Source organism: Lynx rufus, unplaced genomic scaffold, assembly GCF_022079265.1.
Source record: "Lynx rufus isolate CCGP_SWC_20201006 ecotype Redwood Valley unplaced genomic scaffold, mLynRuf1.p SCAF_8, whole genome shotgun sequence".
Taxonomy (NCBI): Eukaryota; Metazoa; Chordata; class Mammalia; order Carnivora; family Felidae; genus Lynx; species Lynx rufus.
Window position 1 is genome coordinate 15,514,479 of NW_025814896.1, and position 22,137 is coordinate 15,536,615.

The following is a 22,137-nucleotide window of genomic DNA, read 5'->3' on the forward strand; positions in this document are numbered from 1 at the left end:
AGGAGGGGCAGGTCTTGTCTTCCAGGGCGGAACCCAGTACTCCAGGGCGGGCCTCTCATGCTCCAGGAGGGACTCAGTGTTTCCAGTGGAACCCGGTGTTCACATGGGACCTGGTGCTCCAGCAAGATCCCCTGCAATGGGTGGGATCTGGCGTCCTAGGTGAGTCTAGTGCTCCAGGTGAGACCCAGAGCTCTAGGAGTGACCCGGTGCTCCAAGTGGAACCCAGTGCTCCGGGCAGTGCCGGGTGCTCCAGGTGAGAGCCAGCACTTTAGGCCCGACCTGGGGATCTAGGTGGGAGCTGGCATTCGGGGTCAGAGCTAGCAGTCCATGCAGGACATGGTGCTCCAGGCCTGGGTGTGTGGAACTGTGTGGGTCCTCTTCAAGAGGAGACACAACTGCACAGAAGGTAAATGTCCCAGGCCTGGCTCTTAAGAGTGTGTGAAATCCTACTGAGACACAGGGAGAAACAGACAAAGTTGGAGGCGTGGGGACACACAAATGGGGAGATGTGCAAAGGTACTGTGGGGGACAGAGAGAGAGACAGAGACTGCTTGATTTAGAGAGTGAGACAGACAAACACGGGGAGAGCCACGCTGGTGACTGGACAGCATCACTCAGGTGGACGAGTGAGTGGCAGTTTCTCCGGCGAGGGCCCGCCGCCGCCCAGGCTCTGGCCTTGACTTCCCAGCAAAGGGGCAGGGGGCGGAGCCCGGGCCCCAGGGAGGCCCGGGCCGGGCGTGGGCGCGGACCTAAGTCTGGATGAAGAGGTGGAAGTTGCTGCGCGTGAACTCGTGGTGGATGCTCTCGAGCAGCGCGTCGGCGTCGGCGGCGGGCTCGGGGGCGCCCGGGGGGCCGGGCCGCGCGCTGTACTCGGGGGTGTAGGTGAAGGAGAAGGCGCTGGGGTAGAAGAGGCCGTCGGCGCGCACCAGGCTCACGGGCACTGTGATGGGTGTGCGCAGCCAGCGCCAGTCGCTGCCGAAGGCGGCGATGTCGGGCACCACGCACACCAGGGACCGCGGGCTCCTGGGGTGGCACCGAGGTTAGGGCTGCAGTGCCGCCGACGGCACGCACCCGTCCCGTTCCCCGCGGCCCAAGGGAGGCTCCCCCTATACCTGTACATGGTTTCGGCCTCCACGTCCCCGAACCACACCTTGAGCCCCGCGTGGAAGTTCTCGCCGTGGAGCTCGAGCGTGGCCACGTCTCCCCCACCACTCAGCTGGGGGCGGAAGGGAGCGGGGGCGGTGGCCGAGAGCCTGCTGCTCTCCCTTGCCAGCACCCCATCCCCCCCCCCACACACACACACCCTGAGTCAGATCCCCGCTCGCCCCCCCCCCCCTGCGCCCGCCAGCGCCCCGGATTCACCTCCAGGGTGCTGATGAGGGGCACTGGGGTGACGGGTTCCCGGGTCCACGCCAGGCTGGTGCTGAAGGAGAACTCCACCGACTCGGTACCGATGATGGTCCAACAAGAGCTGTCATTGAGCAGCGCCCTGTTCGCCTCTTTGGGGCAGGGGGAGGCCTGGGAGGAGACCCAAGGGGATGGTGGCCACCAGCATGGGTGGCATGGGTCAGCATAATGTCTGGGCTCTTGCATCCTGGGGTCCAGTCCTAGGCTCTGAGCTTTACCTGCCCTGTGAGCTTGGACAAGGCCCTTAAGTTCCCTGAACTAGCTGGTTTCCAAAGGTCTATTTTCTTAGGATTCTGAAATTCTATTTTTTAACATTGTGCAATTCTATTCTACAGGTTTGAAATGCTTGGGGAGGCAATATAGCTCAATAATAATATTTTCTATATATTATGATTTTATCTCAACATTCCATGATCATATTCTTTTGGGAGTTGTACTGCTTAATAATAATTTTCCACATTCTACAGTTCTGTGGCTTAACATTTTATGATTCTTTTTTAAAAAATGTTTATTTATTTGGGGAGGGTGGGGCGCAGAGTGAGAGAGGGGGAGAGAGAATCCCAAGTAGGCTCCACGCTGTTAGCACAGAGCCTGACACAGGGCTCGATCTCATGAGCCCTTGAGATCTTGACCCAAGCCGAAATCAAGAGTCTGATGCTCAACCAACTGAGCCCCCCCAGGTGCCCCTGAACATTCTATGATTCTAATGCTCTTTGCACAATAATTCTCAATTCTATTACTTATTTTTATTTTCATTCTAAAATCTTATCTCCTAACATTCTATGACTCTAACATTCCTTGGGAAGGAGTATTGCTCAATTAATACTGTTACTATTTTTTTCTACATTCTTGGATTCTGTCCTGATAGTCTATGATTCTAACATTCCATGGGAGGCAGTGTCGCTCAGTAAGCAGCAGTCATTATGATGATGACCATCTTACGTTCTCCGGTTCTCTATGTTCTGACCTTCTAGAACGCTTGGTGCCAGTACTCGTTCCCTCTCACCTGGAATTGCACCACCTTGTCTGCGGCGAGGCATAAGTAAGTGCCACCCTCTCCGGCAGGCTCACCGGGGAACTGGAACGCACACTTGTGCAGCTGGGAGATGGGCTCGTCCACGTCGAGGAGCGCGTACTGTTTGGCCACTTTGCGGATGATCTACAACAGAAGGGGTGGTAGGAAGTATGGCGGCAAGGTGCCTGGGTGCACAGAGGCTGCCCTCCCAGCTAGCTTTCTGCTATCCTGTAGCCATATGGGCTCTGGCAGGTCCCCCCACCCCCCACCCTTTACCTCCATCCAGCCCCACAAAGCACTGAGTATCCAGAGTGAGAATGCATGTCTTTATGCCTTGGGCCCTCACCTTCCAGCCCTGCCCTTGTGGGTCAGACTTTCTGCATGGATCTGGGGGGACCCCCCAGGTATGCCTTCCCTTCTCATACCATTGGAGGTAGTGTGATGCCCGTGACAGTGCAGACGAGTTGCACTAGGGAGCCATAGCGGACGTAGCCCTCTCGAGGCGGGAAGTCCCCCTGGGAACAGTGTTCATCAGCTGGCGTGAAAAGAGGGAAGGGAAGGAAAGAAGGTTTTCAGGGGTCCCAAGTTTCTCCCCTGAACCCTGCCTTCCCTGCCTCTGGCCCCACCCCACATCACACTTGGATCCTGCGGGGAGGGTCGGCATGCAGGGAGACAGCTAAGGCTGAAGGTTCTCATTCTGGAGGGGTCATCTGTGGCCATCCTTGAAAGTGTCTGCTCCCAGGGTGGGGTTTGAGAGGAACGGAGAGGGCTGGACATTAGAGTCAGAATGGCTTGGACTGGTCACAGACTCACTGGGACTTTTGGCAAGCCTCAGTTCCTTGGGCAAAGTTTACTTTTCTCGAGGAGTTGGACTGAAGATGAAATAAGCTGATGCATGTGAAGCTCCCAGCCCCGGGCCGGCTGGTGTGGTTACCCAGGTGGAGCGTGAAGGCAGCCCACTGGCGCGCGCTGGCCACGAAGGCGCCGTCCTCCACGGACAGGTAGCGCGTGGAGACCGTCTGGGAGCGCAGGCGGTTGAAGAGGGAGACCTTTGAGCCCGAGGATATGCACACTGTGAGGGGAGGTGAAATCAGCGCCCAAGCCTACCTTGGTTCCTTGTACTTCCAGGCAGTTTTTGGTCCTCTGTCCCCTGGGTCAGTCCCCTCGTATGCTCACTGGCCTAGACACACTGGGCATTCCTAGTTCACGGCCCTTTACCAAGTACCGGCTGGAGTCCTGCTTTTGTATCCTTGCCTGTTCCTTTTTGCTGCCTGGACGCCCTTCAGTTCGATAAACAATATTGTCAAGTATTCACTAAGTGCCTCCTTTGGGGCAGGCACTGTGCTGGGTCCTGGGCACCAAAGGGTGACTTAGACCCAATTTTACTCTGGAGGAGTTCACAGTCTCAGAGAGGTGGGACATACATATAAAGTTTCAAAATGAGGTGGTAAGGGCTGGGTGAAAGAAGGCTTCCTGGAGGAGGTTACACTCTCAGCTGGGGAGCAGGAAGTAGGTAGGAGTTGCTCAGGGGGCTGCATAAGCAAATACCATGTGGTGTGAAACAGCAGTGTGATATTTCTAGGGTTTGACACCGATCTCTTCCAGCTTATCACACTCGGAACCATGGTTTCGTTTTCTGACGGAGCTTTGACCACTTGGGGAGAAAGCACTAGGTCATCTTCTCTCCCCTCCTAGTGCGAGGCATATTGTAAATGCTCAATTTATACGTAGCCTAAGTTCCCATCCATTGGATAATAACGAAAGCTAATGTTTGTTGTATGTCAGATACTGTTTTAAATGCTCTATATGCATTAGCTCATTTGATTCTCCCAACCCTGCTCTGGGGTAGATACTATCTCTGTTTAAGAGAGCAACTTGGGGTGTCTGGGTGGCTCAGTTGGTTGAGCATCTGACTTCGGCTCAAGTCATGATCTCGTGGTTCATGAGTTTGAGCCCCGCATCAGGGCTGCCCTCCTCTCTCTCTCTCTCTCTCTTCCCCTCCCCTGCTCGTGCTCTTTCCCTCTCAAACAAAACAAAACAAACATTAAAAGAGAGAGAGAGAGAGAGAGAGAGAGAGAGAAACTTGATCCAGATAGCATAGCTAGCCAGTAGCAGCCAGGATTCAAACCTAGGCCACCTAGCTCCGGAATCTGCACCCCTAACCACCACACTATACCACTTACCTGATACCAAGGGCCAGACAGAGCACTGCCTGGGTCTGAGACGTTCTACAGGGTTTTTAACAGACAGACAGAAAGTAAGTATGGGCTTTGGAGTGACACTGACTCAAGTTCAAATCCTGGCTGGGTCTCTTCCTAGCCGGGCACTCTTAGGCAAGTCACCTGGATTGTGATAGGCCCAACTATTTCATTAAATGAATGGGTGAATGTTCCAGACCTCATTTCCCTCATGCCCTCCTATCACTCGAACAATGATAGTACCTGCTTCAGAGGGATGCAGTGAACATCAAATAGGATGATTCTTGTTAATGTTAGCAAGGGAAGTCCACCTTCTCCTATGCCTTCCCCCACCTCACTTCGTGGGTAGTGACAACAGTGTTGTCACTGTGCTTCAGGCCCCGGCCCCCTTGGGATTTGTCACTTGGCACCCAGGGCAGTCCTTATTTCAAACTGTCTCTCTGATGAGCGATGTGTGTCTATCTCCCGTGCTAGGCTGTGGGTTCCTCCAGAACAGGCACTTGTCTTTATGTTACAGGGATCCAGCGTCTAGCACAGAGCCAGGCATACATCCAGCACTGAATAGATAGTTTTGACTGCCCTTTTATTGTCACTTTTGTCTCTAGTTCAGCACCTGCTGGCCAGTTTTGTCTGCGCTGGACTCCCCACCTCCCACCCCACCCCCGGTCCCTTTCCCCAGTGTCTGGCGTCTGTCCCCTTTCCTCTGCTCTAGTTTCTCATTCCCAGACCGGAGCCAGACCCCGCCCCTCTCTCGGCTCAGACTCCACCTCTCCCGCTCTGGCCCGACCCTTCCAATCTAGGTCTCCTCCCTCCCCAGTTCGGCAGCTCTGGACCCGGTGGCACCTGACCGCCCCGCCCAGCCCTCGCGCCCCGCCTGGCTCACGGTCAGTGTTCTTCAGCGACTGCTTCTTCTGCGAGGGCTTCGAGATGACCTTGATGAGGCGGCTGTGGAAGGTGCCTAGCTCCCGGCCCCCGCGGTGCACCAGCCGCAGCACCAGCCGGAAGTGCTTCCTCTTGTCTGCGTCCGAGATGTACAGGGTCTTGGCGCAACCGAATTCCTACGGGGTGCGCGGGCACCGGGCCGTCTCATCCCAGCCCTCCGCCACCAGTTTTCTGACGTCTGCCCCATCGGACGTGACAGGAAGCAGCACGATCCCAGCTCTCAGGCTCACCCTCGAGGCAGAACCCCGGTCCCCCCCCCCCGCCTCTTCACCTATCTTTCGGCTTCTGCGGGGGGCGGGGGGGTTGTGGGCAGGGGGTGGATGAGCCCTCCTCGCCAAGGAAGGGGCAAGGGTGGAAACAGGAATCAGAGCCCGTCCCTCGCCCTCTCACCCTGGAGTCTGGCTGCTCTTCGAAATTCAACTTCTGCGTCTCGGCGGCGCTGCCGGACGCGCCATCCAGTCCCATGTAACCGCAGACGGTGGGTCCGGTTTCCCCTGGCTGGTGGGCTGGAAAGGGACGCGAGGCGGCTCGGGAAGGACTCGGGTGCCAGGCAAGCGGAGTCCTCGCCGCCAGAGGGCGCGGCGAGACAGCGCATGCGACCCCGCCAGGCTCCCAGGCCGCACTGTGCTGTCCCCCCGCAGGGAGGCGCCCGGCAGTCCAGGAGTCCACCCTCACCTTGGCCGTGCACTGGCTTCACCCTCCAGCCGGGACCTGCGAGGTAGACACAGGGCGGGGGGCAGAAGAACCTGCGGAGACATACAAACGCTGGACTCGCACATCCATTCTCCACTCGACTGTCTCTAGACGTCTCAAAGGCAGCACAAATCGGGCAGAATTTTTGATTGCTCCTCCTCCTGTCCCAGTGCCCTCCCCAGGCTTCTCCGTGACCGTGGACCCCAGAGGTTAATACATCTGGACTTGCTTTTATCACTCCTTTCACTCAACCCATTAGAAAGTCCTGTCCCCTCCGCATTCAAAACACATCCACAATCCATGGGTTTCCTATCACCTCCACCTCAGTCCCAACTGCCATCACTTGTGCCTGGACCACAGCATCAGCCTTCTCCCCTGCTCTCTCTGCCTCCACGCCTCCCCTCTACGACCTGCTTAGAGCAAAGTGGGCACACTGCCTTTTCGTTTCTTTAAAAGCAGGGGTCAATCATGTGATTTGTCTTCCTAAAACCCTCTAGCGGTTGATGTGGTCCCTGCTTACCTCTCCGACTTTATTTCCTACAAAGTCCCCCCTCCTTTTCTAATTCCAGCCCTTCTGACTTCTTTTGTACCAGAAAAGGCCAAGTCTGTACAACCTCAAGGTGTCCGCATTTTCTTTTCTTTCTAATTGGAACACGCTTCCCCCAGATTTTCTCCTGTCTGGCTCCCTTTTAACATTCAAATCTCAATTCAGATGTCACCTCCTTAAAAGGCCTGTCCACCATCTTGACCTTTCTAGCTAAAGTGCCCCCACCTCTGTTTCTACTACATCATGCTGTCCTATAATTCTGCTCTAACAGCTGTCATCACAGTCTGGAATTTCTTGTTCACTGATTTGTGCGGAGTTTGTTGTCTGTCTCTTCCACACCACAGTGAAGATGCCATGAAAGCAGGGGCTGGATCTGTCTTCTGGAGTCGTATGTCCAGGGCCCAGCATTGTCCAGAGAGCCTGACACCTGATAAGCACCCAGTAAGTAGTTGTTGAATGAAAGAAGGAATGAATGGGTGGATGATGAGTGAATGGGGATACTGTAGATTCACAAGGAGGTTCTGTTATACACCAAAGTGGAGGCCAGTGGAGGCAGAGGGAAAAGGCTCCTGATGGGCCAATAGTCGAGCTCTGTGTCCTCCCCAGGTTCTAAAAGACACTGAACTGGTGGGGTGCCTGGGTGGCTCAGTCAGTTGAGCGTCTGACTTTGGCGTCTGGCTTCGGCTCAGGTCATGATCTCGCGGTCCGTGGGTTCGAGCCCTGCATCGGGTTTTGTTCTGACAGCTCAGATCCTGGAGCCTGTTTCAGATTCTGTGTCTCCCTCTCTCTTTGCCCCTCCCCCACTAGTGCTCTGTGTCTGTCTCATAAACAAACATTAAAAATAAAAAAAAATTTAAAAGACACTGAACTGGGGGCGCCTGGGTGGCTCAGTTGGTTAAGTTTCCAACTCTTGATCTCATCTCAGGTCATGATCTCACGGTTCCTGAGATGGAGCCCCCTGGCTGTCAGCACAGAACCTGCTTGAGATTCTTTCTCCCTCTCTCTCTCTGCCCTGTCCCCACTTGCTTGTGCGTGCTCTCTCTGTCTCTCTCTCTCTCAAAATAAACTTAAAAAAAAAAAAAAAGATTGCCTTAAATAAAACAAAAGTAAAAAATACAATAAATACAAGACAAGGCAAGCACAGAGCAGAAGGTGGCTGCAGGGACCTCCAAGGGGCCAGCCAGGCACCTACCGCTTCTCATTTCCATATGATTTTTGAGCCACCTTGGCATGCAGGATCCACACCGTCTGCTCACACTGTTGCTGTAGGCACTGGCGCACGCCTTCCCTCAGGACCGTGACATGCTCTGGGGGTGACCCGGGGGTGGGTGCAGGCTGGCAGCTGGGCAGGAATGAGCGTTAAGGGGAGAGGTGGCCTGGAGCCCAGCAAGGAGGTTGAATGAAATGCATGGGGGGTCAGGGACGGAAAGCATTGGGTAAGAGAGGGGATTCCGCGTTTAAGTTGTGGGTTAAATATTTAGGCTGCCCATACTCAATGAGGCCTGCAGGGAGCCCACCGGGACCACCCGGGCGCCACTCTTCAGGTCTGGCTCCATGCCCATCACAGCCTGAAGCACTGGGGAGAGGCCCCAGCGGCACAAAGGCCACACTTGTGCCGGTCTTGGGACGGAAACAGAGTATGTGAGGGTGCGTGATTTCCTTACACTTTGAGGGGACCCATCCCGGCGAAATCTGGATGCCGGGGCAAAGAGCTTTGCCGGACCCCTGGACCAGAGCGCTCTCTTGCCTGCCCCCAGAGGCCTGTAAACACCCAAAACGGTGTCCCCGGGATCCTAAAGGAACATTTGCGGTCTTCCAGGGTCAAAGCAACCCTCCTCACCCCCTTTCTCCCAAGAGGAGGGGCCTGTTAACTGTCCTAGCTTTCCTTCCCTTGATTTCAGGGCCTCCAGAATCAAGGGAGTGGGCCAGTCAGAGCCTAGGGGCCTGGTGGCTTGTCGGCCTCGGAGTTTTGACGAGGGAGGGTAGTGGGTGGGCCCAAGACTTAAGGAATTGCAGAGACGGGGCGAAGGAGTCCGAGACGGCAGAGATTTGAGGGGCCTCCAGGTGGGGCCTGGGGGAGAGTCGGGAGCCCTGCGGCTACCCTTCTGAACCCTTTTGCCCGTCGCGCAGGACCAGAGTCCCGGGCCTCTCACTCCTGGAGGGGGCAGCGGAGGGCAGGAGCCCGGCCGGGCCAGGGCCCGCTCCGCCCCTTGGGGCTCTCCTCGGGGAAGGGCCTCGGAGGCATCCGACGCATTCCGGCGGCGGAGAGCGGGGCCGCCCAGCCTCCCGCCGGGAGCCGAATTCCGGCCCCGCAGCTCGCGCCGGCGGCTCCCGGGGCGGCAGGAGCAGGGGCGCCGCGCTGGCCCCGCCCCAGCCCTGCGAGGAAAGGGGATCGCTCCCGGCCGGTGGGAGGGGTCGCAGCCCGCGCTCCCCCTCCCCACCGCCTGCCCCGGGTTAAATGCGGCCGCCCCCGCCGCTCGCTCCAGCCGCCTGGCAGTCCCCACCTCGGGCGCGCTGCCTGCGCCGTTACCTGGTCCAGCTGCCCGGGAGGCTCCGCCCGTCGGCTCCGCTCCGCGGCCGCGCCTCCGAGCTGTCCGGCGGGCTCAGGTGAGTCAAAGGGCCTGGGGGCGCGGAGGGGTCTGCAGGGGAGCAGGCGTCAAGTCAGGCCAGACGACCGCGTCTAACCGCCGCCGCACCGCTTACGGTGCCCCCATCTGACCTGCAGTGCCCTTCTCCACTTCTGTGGGGTCCTTTCCAAGTTGAGCCTCCACCAACAAGGCCACCAAAGGGGGGGGGGGGGTTGCTTGCCTCCTGATCTCCTCCCTCGAGGAACCGCCAGGAATGTCCCCAGGTATTTATTCATCAGCCAATTCTTGAGGAGTTATTTGCAGACCTCTCCTTCCTTTTGAGCCCAGTCTCCCCACCCTAAGGCATTTCCGAATCTTTTAACGGGAGGATTAACCCCTCAGAGGAGCTCGGGGTTCTAGTATCAGACCTGTCACCACGTTGCTGTGTGACTTAGGGCAAGACACTAGTCTCTGGACCTGGTTTCTCCCTCTGTACAATAAGAGGGTTGGGAAGGTGATGCACTTGGAGGCAGTCATGTTTTGACTTTCTAGGATTACTGGGCAGGGGGAAGGGGGTGCCAGGGGAGATGTTGGCTCAGGCCAAGAGCAGGATAAGGGGTCTTAGGGGACCCAGAGGCTTCTGCAGGTGGGAAAGAATGGGAGGTGGCAAGGGCCCCTTGTCTCTTCCCTCCCTCCCCCCATGCTCCGCAGAGGTGGCCCTGGCTATGGCCCAAGCTAGAGAAGGCATTCTGCACCCTCCCGTTTGCAGCGGCAACTGGCACATCTGGCTTAGTCAACCTCCCACGACGGGCCCTGCCAGAGGGATTTTTGTTCTTCTAGCAGGCCTGGAAAGCCAAGGCAGAGAGGATCCGGGCCGGGAAGGCCGCCTGGAGTGAGCTGCACGCACCCGACCTTGCTCAGAATAGGCCCATTCACGGAATTGGGGGAGGGGGCCAGAGGGGCTGCGGTTGGGTTAGGGCAGCTGGCCCCCTCTGCCAGGAAACAAGCAACAGAAAAATGGCTAACGCAGCTTCAGCATGGGGCGTCGGGGGCAGGGTATAGAGTAGGGGGAGTGAATGGAAGGAAAAGAGGTTTAGTGACTCCTCGGCGCCAGGTTGCCAGGCAGCCAGGCAGCCCAGAAGGGAGAACGGGAACCAGGAGTCCCAGGTTCCTTTGCAGCTCAGCGGGCAGCCTTCCTGGGCCTCAGTTTCCCCATCTGTACAACGGGAACCCTTCGGGATTATCAAGGGGCGTCGTCAAGGGCGGTGGAAGAGTGAGCGCTCACCTGCTGCCGGTACAGGGTCCATGGGCGCGCTGGGGCCTCACTCACCGCCTTCCGGGCGTATCCAATGCCGCTGTCCCAGGAACCCTGCGCTCCCCTGCTTCTTGGCCCTGGTGTCGGATATATCCTGACCCGGGCTTATCTCCAAGGCCTCGGGGCTCTCGGCCACTGTTTGCTCTGGGCAGGGGCACCTGCTAGGCAGATGTGGTCTTCCCACGGCCACCTAACCAACGCAGCCAGATTCGGGAAGACGCCCCCTGGCGGTGTCTCCTGAGAGCAGGCGGGAAGCGGAGGCTCCAAGCCTGCGTAGCGCGTTTTGGCGGTCGCGCTGCGGGTCCCTACCCCCCACCGGGTGAAAGGGTGCGGCTCTCCCCAGGGGCCAGAGGCTGGGCCCTGCATGTCTGGGTGTGTGCGCGCGTGCGTACGTGTGTGTTGGAAGGACAGCCACACAGAAGCGCCTTGTGTGGGGAGGGAGGGGGCCAGGGTGGGGAATGACGGCTTTGTTCTTGCAGAGGTTCTCCCGGCTGGAGAGGCCGCGGAACGCGTCGCTGGTCTTTGGAACCACTTAGGCGTAGGACTGTATCCTGGCGAGCCACTTTCTTGCCGAGTGACTTTGGGCACCAGCGCTTCTCTTTTCTGAGACGGTTTCCTCATCCGTACGATGGGAAGAGTAACAGTTTTAGTCTCATAGAATTGCCGAGATTAAATGTCCCAATGCATGAAGGACATTTAACACGGTGCTTGGCGTTTAGAAAGGCCTTTTTCTTTTTCATTTATTTTTGTGGATGTTTTCTTTTCGAGGGGCATTTTATTTTTAAATGATATGTTTTTAAATCTGCTTTCCGTTTATCTAAATACTACTCTGCAATTCTGCAAAGTAGGATTCCCTGTGTTTCCCAGCACTGTACTGCAATTTTTTTTATTATGAAAATTTTCAAACATACACAAAGGTAGAGACGTTAGTAAAGTAAATCCATGATCCTTCCCCCCGCTCCAAGTGCCCATCACCCAGAGTAGGAGCTCTGTAAATATTACCGCGTTGCTATTTTCCTTGCACCCTCCAGGCTCTGGCACTTCCCTTCTCTGTCCCCCAAGCACCATGAGGGGCCTTCTATGCTCGCCACTGCCTATGTTGCTGCTGCTTCTCCAGCCCTGGGAAAGCCAGCTCCAGTTCGCAGGTGAGCAAGGCTCAGCCCTCACCAGCAGGGGGAAGGGAACAAAAGCTGGTTCTCCGTCTGCAGCCAGCTAGGTCTGCTGGGGAGAGAAAAAACAAAGGCTCTGAAATCATAACGGGCTAGGTTCTATCTAGTTCACAGCTTCGCCTCTCTGGGACTCAGTTTCCTTATCTGTAGGATGTGGCTTAGAGGTAACAAAGTTGGCGGTAACATGCAAAAGTGCCCATTTGGCGTTTAATTTTTAAAAGTGAACTGAAAAATCAGGAGACTTCACGTAACAATTCTGCTTTGGGACCTCCCTTGAAAAATCCAAGGATCTGTTAACATGGCGTCCGCGTGGCAACATTTGGCTGGGTGTCGGTCAGCGTAACCCAAGTTCACTCATTCATGTTGCCTGCCTGGTCTCTGTAGTCGTTTGAGTTTGCGCCATCCCTTCGCCCACTCCCGAATGGGGAATGCCTCCTCAGAATAGCTCTTAAGAGCTGTAGGATAGAGAATTGGTGAAATCTGGCCTTAGCAAATGCTGGATGAGTGGAGGTATCTAGCTCGCATTTGCTAGGTTAATTCTGCGCTACGCGCTGTTACGCCGGAAAAGCACCATTTCGCCTTGGGTTTCCCTGGGGATCTCCTCCGAGATGAGGTTTTGCAGACCTAGGAAAGTCCTTCCCGATCTCCTCGAAGGTCCCAGGTGTCGAACGGGGCCCCTGGATTTGGTGTTCGTGATTGACAGCTCGCGCAGCGTGCGCCCCTTTGAGTTCGAAACCATGCGGCAGTTCCTGGTGGGCCTCCTCCGCGGCCTGGACGTGGGGCCCAACGCTACGCGCGTCGGAGTGATCCAGTACTCGAGTCAAGTGCAGAGCGTCTTCCGGCTCGGCGCCTTCTCGCGCCGCGAGGATATGGAGCGCGCCATTCGCGCGCTGGTGCCGCTAGCTCAGGGCACCATGACCGGGCTGGCGATCCAGTACGCCATGAATGTGGCTTTCAGCGTGGCCGAGGGCGCGCGCCCGCCGGAGGCGCGCGTGCCGCGCATCGCTGTCATTGTGACCGACGGGCGACCCCAGGATCGCGTGGCTGAGGTGGCGGCTCAGGCGCGCGCCCGCGGCATCGAGATCTACGCCGTGGGGGTGCAGCGCGCCGACGTGGGCTCCCTGCGCGCCATGGCGTCTCCCCCGCTGGACGAGCACGTCTTCCTCGTTGAGTCCTTCGATCTTATCCAGGAGTTTGGCCTACAGTTCCAGGGTCGGCTGTGTGGTGAGTTAGGGGAGCGCTGGAGCGATTTCTCATCGAGTAAATACCGGCTGGGCCCGGGAGGCACCGCCCACTCTAGCTTCAGCCCCGCCCACCAGATAGCTAAGTGGCGTCTGGGCTACCGCAGGCTCTCACATTCCAGGTCTGCCCACTTTTGCTTAGGCTTAGCCCACAAGGAGCAACATTTAGCATGCCTGCTCACCCGATGAGCTGTTGTGGTTTACCACTGGTCTGAGGTCAAACTCCAAAATCCCCTCTCGACACAAGAAGCACCGCCTGTCACAGCTGAGGGCAATCGCCCACCCGTAAACTGTCATGCCCCGCCCACATGGGCATGGCCCCGCCTACTCTATTTAGTTCCTCCCACAATGCTGCCCATCTATTCTGCACCTTGAATTATTCCACCCACCTTGATTTAACACCTCTCCACCTCCTCTACCTTACCCCTCTGCAGTCCTGCCCCATCCCATTGACACATGTAGCCCGGTGATGACCTCCTGTTCTGAGATTATTCATAGTGACTACTCAGGCGCTTTCTTTCCCCAAGCCCTCCCATCTAGATCCTCCCTCTCACCTGAGGTTGGTCCCATCTAAAGCCGTACTTGAACTTGGTGCCTGCCTCTGACCCCACCCAGTTTTTTTCTTGTTGGAGGGTTCTTCCCATCTGTCCCTCGCTGATTCTATACTTGTGTGTCCTCAGGAAAGGACCTGTGTGTTGAGGGGGGACACGGCTGCCAGCACCAATGTGTCAGCGCCCCGGGCACGTTCCACTGTGCCTGCAACCCTGGCTACCAGCTAGCTGCAGATAACAAGAGCTGTTTGGGTGAGAGCTGCCCCTGCCTTTGCAGTCTCACTGCTCCTGAATCTTCTGTGGCTCCCTATTGCCCCAGCATCAGACCAGTGAGTCTGGAAAGGCCTTTGGAAGTAAAAGTTCAGCACCTTTACGGGTCTAAAAAAGGGAAGCTATTGCCTGCAGTCACACAATTCCTTGGTGAAATCTTGACCCCATAGTTAAGTGCGCTTTCTACATCACTCTCCCTTATTTCAGGCTTGCCTCCTCCCTGGCTCCAATACGCCTCCCAAACTTGTTTGTGAATGCTCCCATGCACATCTTCTTACTGTTTCTGTTATGCAGACACTCACTTTTGGGGTCTTCAGTTAGGGTCTCCATACCCCTGCCCCCCGATATATGGTGGGGGGCATTCCTGCTTCTGCATCTCAGCTCTTTCTGGGCTGCCCTCGCTGCTTCTCTCTGCACCTGCAAATCCTTCAAGGCCTGGTTCTTCATTTTTGTCTTCTGAAAAGGTATGCCACACTATGCCTTCCTTATACAATTGGGGTTTGCTTTCTCGTGTGTATGTGTGTCCACTCCTTTGAACATGATGGCAGCTACCACTCACCGAGTGCCGATTTAGTATTAGACGGTGCACTTCAACGTTCACATACGTTATCTCTCAACCTCATAACGACTGGGGAAAAGAAGTCATGTGTTTCAACAATGCAGATGTCAGCTGGGGTCTTCCTGTTTCTAGAACTTAGAAGAGGCTGGCTTGAAGCCATTTGAATCTTTCCCCAAGACCTCTGGGGATTCCCCAAGTGCTTACCTTCTGCGGTCACCTCTTGCTCTGAGCTTCTGAATTCATTCAACTTATGGGTCCTCGCTCAATTTCTCAACCTGCACATGCTGTTCCTCTGTGTATGTAAAGCAGCCTCTTCCTTGGTTTACACACTTGTGTGCACAAGGCCATGTGTGTGTATATGTAAGTGGTGCATATATCTGTTTTACTAAAGATGGGGGTGAACAGAGTGTGCATCACATTTAAAATTCTTTTTTTAATGTTTTTATTTGTTTTTGAAGGAGAGAGAGAGACAGAGCATGAGTGGGGGAGGAACAGAGAGAGACAGAGACACAGAATTCGAAGCAGGCTCCAGTCTCTAAGCTGTCAGCACAGAGCCCGATGTGGGGCTCGAACTCACGAACTGTGAGATCATGACCTGGGCTGAAGTCGGACGCTTAACCGACTGAGCCACTCAGGTGCCCCGAGTGTGCATCACATTTAAGTAAAGTCAAACATACACACACAAAAGAAACACCTATTGATTATAATTGAATATTAGACACCATTGATCCCCAAAGTCCTCTGTCACCCCATTACAGGTGATTTTTCATGGGCAACTTCAGCCCACACAGGTACTCGTGCTCACATCATCTCTCTTGTTCTTCACTCCCATCTCCTTTCTAGGAACCCCAAATTCTCACTCTTTTGTACAGGGCAATCTACACCTCTCCAGTCCCTACTTCCCAGCTCAGCTCTGGCTGTCTTTGTACATCTAAACCATCAAGCTACTCAGCAGGCAATAGTTCACCCTCTTTAGAAGGAAGTTAGAAATAGCAGTTGCATTCTTCCATTATATTCCCATTTTGTGGATGGGGAAATGGAGGCTCAGATAGGTAAAGTGGCAGAACCTGGTCCTCCTCTGTGAGTCAGTGACCATCTTGAGAGCAGGGGCCCTTCTACACTCGTGGATTCTTGTTCTTATGCCTGGCTTAGTAGTGGGCACACTGGGCTGCAGCTGGGCCTTGAGTTGGGGGAGCCACTTGGCCCACTAGGAAGGTGACCTGTGCTTATAGAAATCATAGATGCCTGGGGACCACCCCGGGCTAATTAGGTCAGGATCTTTGGGGGTTGAGGCCCAGGCATAGGTCTTTTTTAAAAAGCTCCTCAGATGATTGTTCTGTCAGGGCTGAGAAGTGCAGGCCCAGGGCAGATGCTGAGCTCACCTCTTCCTCAGCCATTGACCTGTGCGCTGAAGGGACCCACGGCTGTGAGCACCACTGCATCAGCTCCCCAGGCTCCTATTCCTGCCGCTGCCGAGCTGGCTTTGTACTCCAGCAGGACCAGAGAAGCTGCAGGGGTGAGTGAGCCCCACCACCCGCCTCCTGGACTGAGGTCCCTGATGGCTCCGATCAGAGGTGACACCTTGCTCTCTCTTCCCTCCCACCAGCCATTGACCACTGCAGCTTTGGGAACCACAGCTGCCAGCACGAGTGTGTTAGCACCTTTCGTGGGCCCCGGTGCCACTGCAGAGAGGGCCACGACCTGCTGCCCGACGGGAGGAGCTGTCAGGGTGAGGAGGGCTCTCTTGTGTTTGTGTCGAGGGGCAAGGAATCTTGGCTGGTGGAGTCCACCCTGACTCATCCTGATCTGTCTCTCCTTTAAGCCCGGGACCTTTGCAATGGTGTAGACCATGGATGTGAGTTCCAGTGTGTGAGTGAGGGCCTCTCTTACCGCTGCCTGTGCCCTGAGGGCCAGCAACTGCAGGCAGATGGCAAAAGCTGCAACCGTGAGTGCTGGGCGGGAGGGTGTTCCGTCGGCCTCCGCCCCACTGCCCTCGTTCTGAGCGTGCTTGGCTCTGCCCTCGCTGTGGCCCAAGGGTGTGCTGTGAGTGTGTGTGTGTGTGTGTGTGTGTGTGTGTGTGTGTCCGTGACAGTGGGGTGGGAGCGTGCAGAGGGCGTGCCGTGTCCTGCCTCCATGTCTTTCCCCCTCTTCCTCTACCCTGCTGCCAAGGTTCATATCAAAAGTACACATTTGATCACATTTCTCCCTTTTCGAGAGTCTTCTGGGCTTACTAGTGCCTACCCCTGGGGTCAGATGCCTTACCCCTGAGTTTTTCGCATGGTGGGTACAGCCACATTAGTGGGTAGTGAAATCAAATTAGTGGATTACGACTAGCCTTTTTGGGTTTTTTTTTTTTTTGTTTGTTTTTTAAAAAGAGAAAACAGAGTTACTGCCTATAGAAAGAGTAAGTGAGGTTTCACGAAACTTAATTACATGCAAGCATACCAAGTGTGTCATTTGTTATTGTTATTTTTTACTGTGGGGTGTGGTCAACATTTTGAAACCACCAGCTTAGCTCATCACAGACAAGGTTTCCCACCACGCGCGTTTCCCACCATGCCTGCACACTTCATCCAGGCTGGCCGGCCCATTCCGGAAGGTGTCGAGAGCTGCCAGCTTCCGTGCCTCTGCACGTGCTGCTCCCACCATCCAGCATGTCCCTTCTCGCCTTGAAGAACTCCTGCCCATCCCTGAAGAACAAGTCAGATGTCACCACCTCCATGCAGCCTTCCTCACCAACGCTGGGAAGAATGAATTATTCCTACCTTGGGCTCCCTATCTGCCCCTCTTCCCTCGGCTGCAGCAGATAGCATGTCTGACCGCTCTGTTCTATCCTGATTTCGTTAGGATCAGGATTCTGTTCCTTTATTATTGAACCCCCTTCAGGGCCTCGCAAAGTCCCTGATTCAGAACAGGGGAGGCAACGCTGTAGAGTGATTTAGGAGCAGGGGTGTTGGGGTCAGACAGACCTGGCTTCAAATCTGGCTCAGCCACTACCAGCTGTGGAGTCTGGGGCAAATCACTACCCTTCAGAACCTCAGGCTATATCAATGGGGATAATAACCCAAGATTATTGGAAGGATTGAGAAAAAATACATAAAAGCACTTAGCCCAGGACTTGGCACAAGGTAAGCTGTCAAATAATAACGTTTTTGTTCTTATTTGTTATTGTTACAGCTTATATATTAACAATATATATTCTTTCGATATATTATTATTGATAAATTTATTATTATAAAATTATATTCTTTTATTATTATTGCTATTATCACCTAGTACAGTGCCTGGCACAGGAAGGACTTCACACGTGGTACCTGTTATATAATAACTGCGAATGAATGACGGGGGGGGGGGCTGCTGGGGTAGATGGCTGCCACCAGCCAAGGGTCTGGCCCCCAATCCAAGTTCTTCTCACTACCTAGGGTGCCGGGAAGGCCACGTGGACCTGGTTCTGCTCGTTGATGGCTCCAAGAGCGTGCGCCCGCAGAACTTCGAGCTGGTGAAGCGCTTTGTGAACCAGATCGTGGACTTCCTGGACGTGTCCCCCGAGGGCACGCGCGTGGGGCTGGTGCAGTTCTCCAGCCGCGTGCGCACCGAGTTCCCGCTGGGCCGCTACGGCACCGCGGCCGAGGTCAAGCAGGCGGTCCTGGCCGTGGAGTACATGGAGCGCGGTACCATGACAGGGCTGGCGCTGCGCCACATGGTGGAGCACAGCTTCTCCGAGGCGCAGGGCGCACGGCCCCGCGCCCTCAACGTGCCTCGCGTGGGCCTGGTGTTCACAGACGGCCGCTCCCAGGATGACATCTCGGTGTGGGCGGCGCGTGCCAAGGAGGAAGGTGGGCTTGGCGCGGGACGCACTGGGCTGGGGTTGGGTGGGACGCGGAAGGGGTCCTTCCTGAAGCCTGGGGCGCCCGCTGCGTCCTCCTGCCCTACAGGCATCGTCATGTACGCCGTGGGCGTGGGCAAGGCTGTGGAGGAGGAGCTGCGCCAGATCGCCTCCGAGCCTGCCGAGCTGCACGTGTCCTACTCCCCCGACTTCGGCTCCATGACGCACCTGCTGGAGAACCTCAGAGGCAGCATCTGCCCTGGTGAGCACATCCGACCCGGGACCCGTCCCCTCCAGCCAGTGCCCCGCCTCGGATCTTGCCCCTTCCTATGCAACGCCGTCCTGGATAGAGTTATAATCCGGCGACGGACCCACTAGACAGAGCCTTGTTACTCAAAGTGTGGTCCGCGGACCAGTGGCAGGGCTGTCGCCTGGTGGCTTGTTAGAGCCGCAGCATTTCCACAGCTGCCCAGGCCTAATGAATCCGATTTTGTCCTTTAACAAGACCCTCGGGTGATTCCCAAGGACGTGGAAGTTAAAGAGCACTAGACTAGGCTGGCTCCTGCCCCTCAGATTAGCAGGTGCTCAGAGTAATTTCTTTCCCAAAGGCATGCCAAACTCCTTGTTCGCGGAGTGACATCATAAATCCCTTTAACTTGTTGGAATTCAACTATACAGACCTGGCAAAGTGGCAGGACTGAGAGTGTTCCAAGGACACAAAAACGTGTGCTTTTTGGACACTGTAGCCTCCCAATTCAGTTCATCTACTTCCTCTGGTGTGCAGTTGAGGAATAAGGGACCCAGTCTATCTGTGGAGGAGAAGAGGGCTGTTGACCCTTGTGTCCTGTACTTTGTAGGTCGTGTAGGGAACTTCTCGGGGGGAATTTTTACCATGGAGTCTTTGCATTCCAACCCAGAGATGTGGCTTTTCTTTCCCGTTACCGGGCCCCTCCACAGCTAGGTTCGGTAGAGCTGGGCTGGCCTGCGGAGTCTGCAGTTTTGAGAAAGAGTTTAAAAATATATGTACATAAACATAGGTGTGTGCATACATACATGTACACACATGAATATGTATACACGCGTGTGTATGTATATACACACACACCCCTACCTCTCTCCCTGTCCCTCTCCCTCTCTCCACGCTAATCTAATAATTAGCTAGGGTATCGTGGAGGCACCGGAATAGATGCTCTTTCATGGCCCTCCTGTCCTGACTCGTATGTCCCCCGCAGTGTGTCTTTGAGCAAGTCACTTAACCTCCACCCCTACCTTAACTTCTCTCTTCTGTAACAGGGGAAGGTGCTGGCTGCCCAAGCTTGCTTCCAGCTCTAAAATTCTTTTTTTAAATGTTTATTTATTTTTGAGAGAGAGAGAGAGAGAGAGCAAGTGGAGGAGGAGCACAGAGAGAGGGAGACACAGAATCCGAGGCAGGCTCCAGGCTCTGAGTTGTGAGCACAGAGCCCGATGCGGGGCTCAAACCTACGGACTGCGAGATCATGACCTGAGCCAAAGTCAGCCGCTTAACTGACTGAGCTACCCAGGTGCCCCTCCAGCTCTAAAATTCTAAGAGAAATCTGGGCTCTGTGGTTGAAGCTCTTCACCAATTGGCTGTACAACTTTGAGCAGATCTTTCTCCCTCTCTGGCCCTTGGTTTCTCCAGCTGTGAAGTTAGGAGTCTTTGCAGGACTGCTATCAGTCCCATTGATGACATGACATACAGCAATTCGCTAAGGGTCCAACAAGACTAAGAAATCACTCTTCAGTCATAAAAGCAATTCTTTTGTGAAGGCCACGCACCAGGCACCGTGCTGTAATATTAAAAAGGGCACATGTTTACAAAATCTCAGTGAATCTAAGATCATCCATTGTAAGATTCCCCATTTTATATACTTCTGAGAAAAAACAGGTGCCAAATTTAATCGTAAGACATGTGTTTTGATTTCAGAAATGTTGAAATGTGCGTGGAGATAAACTTGGATCAGTGGGTTTAAAAATTTTTTTTAACGTTTATTTTATTTTTGAGAGAGAGAGAGAGGGAGAGAAAGGGGGGGAGGGGCAACAAGAGAGGGAGACAGAATCCAAAGCAGGCTCCAGGTTCTGAGCTGTCAGCACAGAGCCCGACATGGGGCTTGAACTCACAGTCTGTGAGATCATGACCTGAGCCGAAGTCAGATGCTTAACCGACTGAGCCACCCAGGTGCCCCATGGATCAGTGTTTTTGTTTGGTTGTTTGTTTTGTTTGTTTATTTTTTGATCAGTGGTTTTTAAACATCAGTGTGTGACAGATTCACCTTGAGGGTTTGTTAAAACACAAATTGTTGGGCTCGAACCCCAGAGTTTCTGATTTAGTAGGTCTGAGGTGGAGTCTGATAGTTTGCATTTCTTTTTTTTTTTAACGTTTATTTATTTACTTAGAGAGAGAGAGAGCAAGCAGGAGAGGGGCAGAGGGAGAGGCAGAGAGAGAATCCCAAGCAAGCTCCTCAGTATGGAGCCTGAAGTGGAGCTCAAACGCATGAACCCTGATACCATGACCTGAGTCGAAATCAAGAGTTGGACGCATACTGGCCACCCAGGGACTCCTGATAATTTGCATTTCTAATAACTTCCTAGGTGCTAACTGATGGTGGTGGTCCAAGGACCACACTTTAAGAACTACTAGTCTCATTGAAACACACAAATAAAGTCTATACTTAAGCTGGGCAGTGTTCTAGATATTCCCTCTCTAATAAAATAGTCACTAGCCACATGAGCCCACTTAATTTACATTACTTTAAAAAGTTAGAGTTTTTAGTTCTTCAATCACACTAGCCACATTTCCAATGTTAAATAGCTGCACGTGGCTCGTGGCTACAGCACTGGACGGAGTGCAAACAGAACACTTCCATCGCTGCATGAAGTTTCATTTGGAGAGTGCTGCCGTGTGGACTCTTGCTACTCAAAGTGTGGTCCGTGGACCAGCAGCATAGGCATCGCTCGCTCTTAGAAGCGTGGAGTCTCCTCTCTCCTTTGCCATTCCAAATCAGAATCTGTATTTTAACAAGATCTGGTGATTCCAATGAGCATTAAAGCTTGAAAAGCACTGTTCTAAGATGTACGCACACACGCGCACACACCGTAGAATCCTCAGCACCACCCAATGAATAGATTTTCTCCTTGTATCCGTTTTTTACAGACAAGGAGACTCAGGCTTAGAAAGGTTGGGTGAGTTTTCCAGTATCTCACAGCTACCTAGCTGGTATTCATCCCAGACCTGTTTGACTCCAAAGCCCACATACTCAGCCACAGGCGAGCGGAGCCGCCAGGGCCGGCTCGTCTTCCTGCAGATTCTCATTCCCCTGACTCTCTGTGCCCGGCTGGCAGAGGAGGGCATCGGCGCGGGTACAGAGCTTCGGAGCCCGTGCGAATGCGAAAGCCTCGTGGAGTTCCAGGGTCGCACGCTGGGGGCGCTCGAGAAGCTAACGCAGAACCATATCCTTTGGGGCCGAGAGCCCGGGCTGGAGGGGAGGGGGTGGGACCCCCGAAACCCCCATCGGCTTCCTTAACTGCTCACTGGCCCAGCTGGCGGCGCGCCTGGAGGACCTGGAGAACCAGTTGGCCAGCCAGAAGTGAGGGCCGCCGGTGGCTCGGAGCCGGGCAGGGACGCGGCCCTGCGGACTGGGTCCCCCGTGTGCCGTCGGGGCGCCGGGGCCGGGCAGCACCGGGGCCCCGGGGGCTTGGGCTGGCGGGGAGGGGGCGCTGGCGGGCTCCCAGCGCTGCGCTCGAGCTGGCCTCGCCTGGACCAGAAGCCGGACTGCGGCGGACGGAGGCGCGAGCTAGCTCCGCACGCCGTCGCTTTGT

At 54.9% G+C, this 22,137-nt stretch overlaps 2 protein-coding genes across 4 annotated transcripts; one reads left to right on the forward strand and one right to left on the reverse strand.

Annotated features, from left to right (window-relative positions):
- Positions 1 to 749: 749 nt before the first annotated feature.
- Positions 750 to 10,676, reverse strand: RBPJL (recombination signal binding protein for immunoglobulin kappa J region like). The gene is made up of 12 exons (XM_047069130.1): positions 10,655 to 10,676; positions 9,334 to 9,441; positions 7,995 to 8,121; positions 6,238 to 6,308; positions 5,953 to 6,068; positions 5,504 to 5,678; positions 3,357 to 3,494; positions 2,848 to 2,957; positions 2,414 to 2,566; positions 1,363 to 1,518; positions 1,113 to 1,216; positions 750 to 1,023 (listed from the first exon to the last, which is right to left on the reverse strand). Exons 1-12 carry the CDS (start codon positions 10,674 to 10,676, stop codon positions 750 to 752), a joined length of 1,554 nt encoding a protein of 517 aa, XP_046925086.1.
- A 1,074-nt stretch (positions 10,677 to 11,750) lies between these two features.
- On the forward strand, positions 11,751 to 21,909 carry MATN4 (matrilin 4). Of its 3 annotated transcripts, XM_047069544.1 has the most exons (9): positions 11,751 to 11,829; positions 12,508 to 13,077; positions 15,868 to 15,990; positions 16,081 to 16,203; positions 16,297 to 16,419; positions 17,897 to 18,310; positions 18,410 to 18,562; positions 21,661 to 21,768; positions 21,851 to 21,909. In XM_047069544.1, exons 1-9 carry the CDS (start codon positions 11,751 to 11,753, stop codon positions 21,907 to 21,909), a joined length of 1,752 nt encoding a protein of 583 aa, XP_046925500.1. The 3 variants fall into 3 exon arrangements, with proteins under 3 accessions (XP_046925500.1, XP_046925501.1, XP_046925502.1); XM_047069545.1 differs by lacking the exon at positions 15,868 to 15,990; XM_047069546.1 differs by lacking the exons at positions 15,868 to 15,990; positions 16,081 to 16,203.
- The last annotated feature ends 228 nt before the right edge of the window (positions 21,910 to 22,137 follow it).